Source organism: Excalfactoria chinensis, chromosome 1 (genome assembly GCF_039878825.1).
Source record: "Excalfactoria chinensis isolate bCotChi1 chromosome 1, bCotChi1.hap2, whole genome shotgun sequence".
In the NCBI taxonomy this organism is placed as follows: Eukaryota; Metazoa; Chordata; class Aves; order Galliformes; family Phasianidae; genus Excalfactoria; species Excalfactoria chinensis.
Window position 1 is genome coordinate 101,172,247 of NC_092825.1, and position 10,017 is coordinate 101,182,263.

General features: G+C 42.6%; 1 protein-coding gene across 1 annotated transcript; it reads right to left on the bottom strand.

The window, feature by feature from the left end:
• Positions 1–7,057: 7,057 nt before the first annotated feature.
• Positions 7,058–7,765, bottom strand: CLDN14 (claudin 14). Its single transcript, XM_072357676.1, has one exon. The coding sequence runs from the start codon at positions 7,763–7,765 to the stop codon at positions 7,058–7,060; it is 708 nt and encodes a 235-aa protein (XP_072213777.1).
• Positions 7,766–10,017: the final 2,252 nt, after the last annotated feature.

Below are 10,017 nucleotides of genomic sequence, written 5' to 3' on the forward strand. Positions count from 1 at the left end.
AGTACTGGAATGTTTTTGGCCCTGTTAAGCTGAAATCTCAGACTGAAGCCCACAGCTTTCTTTTTCCCTGCCTGCCTTGGGTGGTTTCAGTTTTCTTTGCTCTAATTTCCGTCATCTGCACAGCCCTCAGCAAGCTTAAAACTAGAAGGGATGTAAGCTCGTAAGCCAAGGAACCTGGTGAGTCTGGATCAGAGGAAACGGGGAACAAGAGGGAGGCTGTCATGTCTAGGAAATGGAAAGTTAAGATATCAATGAAAAACAAAACAAGAGTGGCAAGCAGCCATGTACTGATGTGAGGTTATTTGTGTACTGTCTTTTTAATGCTCCCCTACTATAGCTTTGTTGGGTATAGCAGTAGGCATAGCTCTGCAGAGGTGCAGACATAAGGTGCTGCCACTCTCCTCTTGCAGGAGAGGAATCCACAGGCTGAGTGATGGTTCCTCCAAAGCTTTGAACGATGACATCAGCTCCGCCGCAATGCAGGTCAGGGCTCCCTCCAGGCAGAATGCACTGTTGCTGATGCTGAGCTGTCATCTCCAAGGAAGCAAAGCACCCAAAATGTTATGGGTTGTTCTTCCTCCCCTAAGCATCAGGCAGACATTTGAGTAGCAGCATCCATCTCTCGCACTTGCAAAATTAGAAGGAAACGAAAATACAAAGGAGCCTTAGTCTACCTCTCATGGTGAGACCTGCGGCTGATTCCCCAGGTACGCATCAGGTTTAGGAGCTGGAAATCCAGGACTCACAGTGCTACTTCCAAGTGTTTCTCTGATGTCTTTGTTCCTTCAGCAAACCCAACCTTTCACCAGGAGGTGGGGAGGCGTCCAGGGACAGCCAGCCCAGCCATAAAGGGGGCACTGCTCTACACAGAGACCCCTTCAGCTCCTTTCTCTCACTTTTCTCATAACTGCACTTTCCTTCCTCTGGCGTTTGGTTTCAGATCTTGACAGAAACACCCTGAGAGTCTCTGTCTGCAGCCAGATGCTTTGCTGGTTGCAGGTTTCACTTTGTTCCAGTTCACAACTGGGAAATGCAGGCACTGCTTTCACAGCCTGAAGATCTAAGGTGTTCAGTGGTCAATTCCCTTTTGCTGGCTTACTGACCTCCATCCCTTTTCCTCCCTTTCTCATAATTAATTAACATTTCTTAACATTACTGTTAAATATTATGGAAGCAACCGTAAGGATATGATCCCCAGCTAATCCTAGGTGCTTCTGCCATGTTATCTGCAGCCAACCAGCAAATAAACAGACTGCTTTTCCAAGGATGTAGCCAGCAGATGTTTGCTTCTCACCATTTCTTTCTGTAGCTTTTACAAGACAAACTCTACTCATTAGAGCCCTAATTACAAAAATCCACCTTATTTTCAAAATCCTGAAAATGTCAGAAATTCTTTGCACAAGCAGTTGGATTCTAACTCTGCTCTTCAAGGGTTATTAGTGCTCCATGACTTTTGCTTTTCTGTGTTTTCAGTATAACAAGCGCTTAGCCCTTATAATGTGAACAAATAAGACAAATAGGCAGCTCACTGAAAAGTGAAAGCGTGGGATTACTCTGTCAGCTTGCTCTTTTCTCACAATGCAGGCCCGGGAGCAATTAAATGAAGCTGACATGCATTAGTAAGGCAGCTTAATTGAGCATGAATTGTAAGGGAAGTAGCAATAACCCAAGCCAGTATGGATTCGAAAGCAACCCCATTAGGGAGTGTTGATCAATATTACCAATTATGACATTTTAAAAACAAAATTGATTGTCCTTGACTCAAGTGGAAGGGAGACTCATTCATACATTCCAATGGATACAGCTGCTCTGCTCAGTATGAAACACTTTGTGAAATGGCCATTGCAAGTCCTACCTTGCTGTTCTTACAGGGCAAAAATCCCATGACTTTGACTCTCTTTTCTCTGAAGGCCTTTTAGTTAAAAGCTCTGTAATAGACTTGGAAGTATTGACAATAATAATAAGCTTATAGGTTGAATTCTGACCTCAGTAAAGTCAATGAAGCCAGAATTTCACTGTTTTATATGTCCACAAGCATATATAAAGTACATATATACATTCTCTTACCAGATCAAATCTGCACATTGATTCACTCTTTTTATTCACTCTACTTTCTAATAGTTTGCTTACCAAAGTTGTCTCAGGTGCAAGCTAATAAAATGAATGGATCTTCCCTGTGCTTAATTTAGGAAATAAAATTAACAACATTATTCCCTAGGAAGCCTTCACCAAAAATAAAAAAAAATAAAATAAAAATAAAATAAAAATAAAAAAATAATAGGGAATTCAGTGCATCTTGCCCACACTCTTTGTGGAGTATTTTTTGCCCACTCAGATGTTAAAGCTGATGAATAATTATCCTACAAAACTGGAAAGTTTCTCAGCAAAGGGAAACACCTTGTTTTGAACTCTTGCTTGGGCAGGATGAGGGTTGGAGAAAGTGGAACAGTATGAGGAGTTGGACTCTATGGTTCCTATGAGTCTTTTCCAACTTGAGATATTCTATGATTCAGTGACTTCAAGGGAGATCTCCTGATTTACGTGTTGTCAGGACCTAGCCTCTCTAGATTCATTTGTCTTCTGATGTAATGGTAAGAAAAACAGGAATGGACAGGAATTAGCCTGGAAAATGACGTCCAGGTACTCATTTATCAGTGAACAATAAGAAATCTAGGTAACAGGAATGCATGGAAGCATAGAATCATTAAAGTTGGGAAAAACTTTTAAGATCACCCAGTCAATCCATCAACTCACCCCCACCATGCCCACTGCCCATGTCCCTCAGTGTCACATCCACACGGCTCTTGAACACCTTCAAGGATGGAGACTCCATCACCCCCAAAGGCAGCCCATGCCACTGCCTCACCGCTCTTGCTGAGGACTGTTTCCTAATATCCAGGTTGAGCATGGGCTAACCTATACGAACTATTTCTTAAGAAAACAAGTGAAAAAATAAAGACTCTCTTATACTGCATGGCAAAATAAGGCATGCAGGAAAAGACAATACCTTTTAGAAGATCAGCTAGGGCAAAAAAAATTGAGCTTTCAGCTCTTCTGTAAGCAACCTCCTCAAGTTCATGGCCTTTTCCTTTGCCTATCTTTCTTACCTGTTTCTCCACAAAGCATCCTGTTGGATACACAGCAAAGTAAGCAAATAGCTGTAGATATTTACAAGTAGACGCAGAATTTCCATCAATCTTAATATACTGAATTATCATAGAAAAACAGAATCATAGAATGGTTTGGGTTGGAAGGGAGCTCTAAAATAATCTAATTCCAACCTCTGTGCTATAGGCAGGGACTAATCCTACTAGACCAGGTTGCTCAAAGCCCTGTCCAGTGTAGCCTTGAACATTTTCAGGCATGCAGAATCTCTCTGGGCAACACATTCCACTGTCTCACTACCCTCACAGTAAAGAATTTCTTCCTAATACCTAGTCTAAATCTACCAGTTTAAAGCCATTTCCCCTTGTCCTGTCACTATGCACCCTTATAAAAAGTCCCTTCTCAGCTTTCCTGTGGGACCCCTTCAAACACTAGAAGGCCTCTATAAGGTCTCCTTGGAGCCTCCACTTCTCCAGGCTAAGAGTCCCAGCTCTCTCAACCTGTCCTCGTAGAGGAGGTGTGCCAGCCCTCTGATTATCTCTGTGGCCCTCCTCTGGACCTGCTTCAACAGACTGGCTTCTCATGTGGGAGGCCTAGAACTGGACAGATTGATAGTCCCTAATTAACATCTAATTGTAGGAATGACCCAGTAACTTTTGTCTTAGGTTACTGGAACTTCTAATTCATTTCCTCATTTTATTAACTCAGATGCATTTCTTGAGGAAATGAGTTACTGTTCCTACGGTTTGCCATTTACATTACTCTGGTACTTGTACTAGGCACTGTGGAGAACCTAAAACAAACACACTGATCACAGTCCAAAGAGCTTCTCTCTGCCTAGTCTGGTTTTGTGGCTGTGAGCAGCACTGCATATTCCAGGTGTTGTTTTATGTAATCTTTCCACATCAGTCCTTTGGCCTCCACTGTGCAGATGGGCAGGTTTAAATGTAACAGTATCTTCAGTGCCTAAGACTGATGTGCACCTAGGTTTGCATCTGTGCCCACTTCCAGTACAGGCTTCATGCCATTAGACCAGTCTGTTTTCATGGCCTGCTGGTCAGGTCTTTCTTCTGCAAATGAAGGGAGGTGGTGGAATACTGTTTGGCAAGGATGTTCATGGTTCTAATCCCACAGATTCAGTCATAAAAGAAGGATGCGTTTTCTTCCCTTGAACTATTAATTCATTTCTAGCAGCAACAAAATGTTTTTTTCTTTTCAGTTCCTTTGCTTTATATTTGACTGTTTGTGATGCCCTAAATCAGTCACACAATTGGCATATTCTATGAGACTATCAAGGCAACTCAGCCCCTGTCCTTGGCAGTCTTTTGCACTTGGATGCCACTGAAGGCTGAGGTTACTCAGCAAGGGAAGGACACGGGGGATTCAGCCCTTGGCTGAAGTCTCAGTGACATGCCTGCTTGCTGACAGACCTTTCACTCTGGTAGAGTGGATAAGACTGTTTGCTTCAAATGGCAGGTTAAAAAGAAAAAAGAAAAAGAAAGAAGCAGAAACACATGTTGATTCTAGCAGGGGATGGGATCCACCAGTTCACAGCACCCTGTGAAACAAACCATTTCACTTTCTTTATTGACATCAGAGCACTTCCAGGTATTTTCGCCAGCTCTCACTACTGTCACGTAACCTATTTGGCTGGGAATTTGTGCAGTAAGAATAGCACCACACATGAGTATTCCCACTACACAAACATCTTGGCAAGTGAAATAAGTTATCAGTATATAGCAAACATACTGCCTAATGACATACAAGCCCATTTCCTGGACTTGGACTTGTGTTCCAGTATTCATGGCTGTCCAAAACTCTTGTTCAAAGTTGATATCATAATCACTTGGCTACATCTATCATAGCGTAAACATAGAAAAAGCCCTACATAACCGGCCACCTTTGTTCAGCTACCTTTCCCCCTAAAAAAGCATCCCAAAAAGTGTGCAATGAGCAATTTTACTTCACTGTAACTAAGAATCCATTGTCTAACACAGTTATTTAATCCATTCCTTGCGTCTCTGAATCTGTTATTAAGTTGCTTGCAGTGTTAGTGAGGTTTCTGTACAATCTTTTTTCCACATCATATGTAATATCTGCAGTTAATAAAACACGGGTCTTTTACCACTCCGGTGCCAGAGCCCAGCCTCAGGTCCTTTTTGTGATTGCTGCTCTCAGCAAATTGCTATAAAATGTCGTTTCATTTTTTAAAAGCAGTGATGACGATGAATGGCTTCGATGCTGAAAAATACTCTGTCACAATTCAAATGAACATTAAAGAAGAGGTTGGTAATCAGCCACGGAAAGGAAGGTTCAGGGTGAGAACGTGGGAAGTGCTGAAAGACTCCCAGCTCTGGAGGCGCTGCCCAGTGATAACGTAACTGCACACAGGCCTTTGGCCAAATGAAGTGCACCACCTCACACTTGTTGGAAGTGCTTTTTTCAGCCCTGTTAAATGTCAGTATGTTGGCCTACATGTTGCTCCAGAGAGACAAACAGCTCTGTGAGGCTAGCAGGAATGGAATGGAAGGCTTCTACAGTTTTGATGGTTATATACCATGGTCACATAGTATGTTTTGTACTGGTCTTCACTGTAATATGTAGTGCTCATTTATTTTTCTCAATTGTTTGAATACATAGGTGAATTATTGCATTTTATCAGCATTTTCTTCATCTTATATTCCTCTTGGAAGGCAATGCTTACAATCCCTGAGCACAACCTCTTCCAGCATGGAGGCTGCCTTTTATGCCAAGACCTGGTGGAACAGAATTTCCCCATGCTTAATGCATCTTCTGTCAGGATCTCAGGCAAAAAGCACTGGGACTGAGCCTAAGGAATTATGTTAGTATTTGGGAGATAGTATTCTAAAAGCTGTTCTTCTGATCTGCAGAAATCATGGATATTCACCATATTATATCAATTAAAGAATCAAATATCTATTCCATGGCAAGTTCTGATAACTATTTTTTCGCTACCTTTAACTGGAGTTTAAAATCAAATGTGTATTTTTTCCCCTATTGCTTGTATTTCTAAAACCATGTAGCTGATAGACCAAATACTAGGAAGAAAAACTTTACTGTGAGAGTAGTGAGACACTGGAATAGGTTGTCCAGTGAGGCTGTGAATGTCCCGTCACTGGAAGCACTCAAGGCCAGGCTGGATGGGGCTTTCAGCAGCCTGGTCTAGAGGGAGATGTCCCTTCTTGTAGCATGGGGTTGGAACTAGATGGTCTTAAAAGTCCCTTCTGACCCAAACCATTCTATGACCCCGTGATCCACTGAGAAGATTTGTTTCCATTATGTTAAAAAAAAAAAAAAAAAAAAAAAAAAAAAAAAAAAAAAAGTATTGAAGTCTTATTTCTATGAGGTAAAAACATTGGCTACAACATGCTATCAAACACATGGGTTTTAGTAGTATGAAAATTTATATTTCTAAACACTACCAAAATAACGTTAAGTCAAACTACTAACTTGTCATAGTGAAATATCACACATTATGGAAATGAGAAACTCAACAGGAAACCACTGCTGTGTTTAGCCCTGAAATTCACTGTTTTAGGCAAAACTGCATCTTCTTTCATGGGAACGCTGCTCAAATAAGAAGCTGTGGCCAGTTTGTGGCTGTTGCAGGGTAGAAACTACAAACTCAAACATTATTTTTAGCAAAAATGCACTTGAACTGCCTGCATGCAAAACCCCAGTTTGAAGTAGGCAGGTATTTGCAGTCCATGGAGTATCACAGTTCCCTTCACATTTATTTTCCATGCATTGAAGCGAGCAGTTCTGGATTCATATTCTGTCTTTCTATGGAAAAAAAGGGAAGGAAGAAAAAAAAAAAAACAACAGTAAACTTTGCATTGTGACCCTTACAAATTAAAAATCATCTTAGTTTTGTCTTATGACATGCAGAAACTATGACACAGCTGTGTCCCGCAGGCAGCTCATAGGGAACTCACACATAGTCATTCAATCTGTAGCCACTATGGGAAGCAGATGTCAGGGAAGAAGCGTGGTTTCCCTTGTAGGCAGTTGGTGGTCTGCAGGAGGGAGCCGTCCTGGTGCTGCAGGGCCGTGGCTGTTGTGGGGCCTGATCTGTGCTGCAGTGGCCCGAGGTGCAGAGCAGGGCACCGCCGATGATGGTCAGTGATGCGGACACAAAACCCAGGTACAGAGCTTGTCCTATCTCGTACTTCATCCCCTGGGGAAGCAGCGGGTTGTAGAAATCTGTAACGACGTCATTAGTGGTCCAGGAAACGGGTACCAGGCAAATGAGACCAGCCAGAATGAAAACAATCCCTCCAGAGACCGCGATGGAGGCTTTGGCAGAGGTCCCCTTGGCGCAGCGCGTGCACTTCATACCGACGATGGCAATCACGCATGCCAGCGCAGAAAGGATGCAGGAAATTACCATCATGGCACGGGCTGCCTGGAGGTCAGGCGGCAGTGCAAGCTGCGAGCGGTGTACTTGGCACTGGTAGATGCCGGTGCTGTGCCAGACGCACTCCATCCAGAGCCCTTTCATGTACGCCACAGCTGTTATAATATTGGTGCCCACATGCGCTGTTCGCCACCAGTGCGGCAGAATAGTAGCAATTAATGTCCCAATTAGGCCGAGCAGACTGAGAGAGAAGCCAAGTAACTGAACGGCCGTGCTTGCCATGCTAATGTTTGTCCTGACTGGTTCCCTTAATAAAGCACCTCCACCCGAATTCCTTTGGAAAACATGGGCTTTTCTTGGAAGATATGCAGCTGTTTTACTTTGACACCTTCCGCTCTCCTAATAAAAGGTAATTGAGGAAAAAAGAAGTTAATTATTACCCAAATGCATTCCCTCTCCAGCCAATAAGGTGCCTTCCAAGTGCGGTTAGTGCAATAATTAGCATAGTTATCGCTGTTAATCGTATTTTTGTGGAAGTAATGGGAAAGTAAGCTTCCCTCTCCGCTTATATAAACAGGCTTCTATTGCCCACTGGGAAGAGAACTCGAGACAATTTATGAAATGGAAAAAAATATTTTAAATTCAAATATTCTTCTTCCCAGCAAACTCTTCACTAAAACAAACATGATTTCCTCCTAAAGCAGAGAATTAGCTGGTGTTAACACTCAGAATGAGTGAGATTTATAAAGTAGGGAGCTGCAGGTTGCTTTACACGATGAAAACGTTCCCAGAAGGTCACAGCAGGACTACAAAAACAATGAGGGTGTATTTGCTCAAACTGGGGAGCAACGAGAGTGATTTAAAACCTGTGGAAGAGGATAACAAGTATTGGATTAAGGCCTCTTTCCTGACTTGCCAGTAATTCTTGAGGTTGCATTTTAATAAAGCAGCTCAAAGGGGAATAATTTTCATTAGCCTCTGTGGAGTCTCAGCTTATGATTTTAGGTTGTGGGCTAAATGACAGCATATGAAGCCAGATGTACATTGTGGAGCTTCTGAGGAGCGACACCTTCACAGTTTTGTCATATATAAACTCCATCTGAAAAGCAAGGAATAGGAACTCTTCCTTTGGTATAAATTGCAGTTAAGTGGCCTGTTCCAATGGCTGTCTTGAAAGGTCTGTTATACATCATGCATTATGTGTGTGGGCAGAAACCTGATATTTTAATATATAAAATAACAGTTGCATCAAAATCCAACTTGGAATTCAGAAACAAAAACAAATTTAGTCTCCAATCCTGCAAAAGACCTGATGCCTGTTTGCGGGGAAAGCCTAAGTTTTTGCAGGCAAAGGGAGGAAAACCATCTGTTGAAACTAATGAAGACTGCTGGAACAAGAAGAGCGAGGAAAGCGAAAGCTGGTTTACATTCACCTTATCTCACTAATGAGGCAGGACTGCAATTTTTGTCTCCAGATGACATCATGACGTGCACTGCTCTCTGCATAACAAAAATGTGCATCTCTTCCCAGAACAACCCAGAATCCACCTTAGACCTCGTGTCAGAGGACTGGGAAAAAAACCTGAAAATTATGGAGAGTGCACAGGTTTGGCAGTCCTGGAGCCTTGTGCTCAGACATGCTCCTTCTCTTTGGTATGGAGAGCATCTACTACATGCAGACATATAACGGGAAGGAAGGTGGTGTTGGATGGGGTGCAATGAGAGTACTGGCCCCTTGCAAAACTGAAGACCAGCTTTGCTTAGGGTACCTCATTTTAGGACTCTGTGGCCTTTCAGACACTCTGTAGCTAACGCTCACATGAAAATAACTGGTTGTGTGTGGTTGTGGAAGTAAATTGCCTGATTGGTAAGCAGTGAGAAAAATGCAGAGGGTTTCTCTCAGAAATCTTTTTTTTCTGGTGGGTGTCACTCTGTTGTGGTTATTTTTGTTGTTGTTGTTTTTGTTTTTAACATTACTCTGTTGCCTGCAAGGCACCTCATTGCTAGATCGAAGGAAACCACTTGCTAGAAAACTCACCCTGGCAACACCCCTTCTGGACCAGACAGAGCTAGATCTCACTCTGGGACGTGCCAAAAAGACACTCCCTTCAATTGCTTAGTCCACATGTTAAACCCCTGTATTGCACACCACTCTGAAGAGTGCCATGGGTTACTCTGCTATGTTTGCAAACAAGCTTTCAAGGTCAGGCATTAGGCTTTGCAACTAATCCCAGAGAGAACAGGATATAAAAGGTAAATGTGATTTACACCACCAGTCATGGGAAATGGACTTCCAGTTTAATGGAGGTCAGAATACTCTGGGGCTCAGCAGCAGCTATTTTTAGATATTGTTAGGGTGTTATTTTTAAACATTAGCCATTAAGAGCATTCTAATTTAAGAAACGGGTATTAATTAGCCCTACTTGCTTGGCATCAGGTTTTCCATGTGCCTCAGTGGATGCCAGCTGCCCCTGGTGTTGAGTAATGCTTTAAGCACAGCTGAGTGGCCCTCCCACTCCCTACCTGAAGGCAAC

Excerpts from the sequence above, each read along its gene's own strand:
- CLDN14 (XM_072357676.1), bottom strand. The coding sequence starts at position 7,765 with ATGGCAAGCACGGCCGTTCAGTTACTTGGCTTCTCTCTCAGTCTGCTC.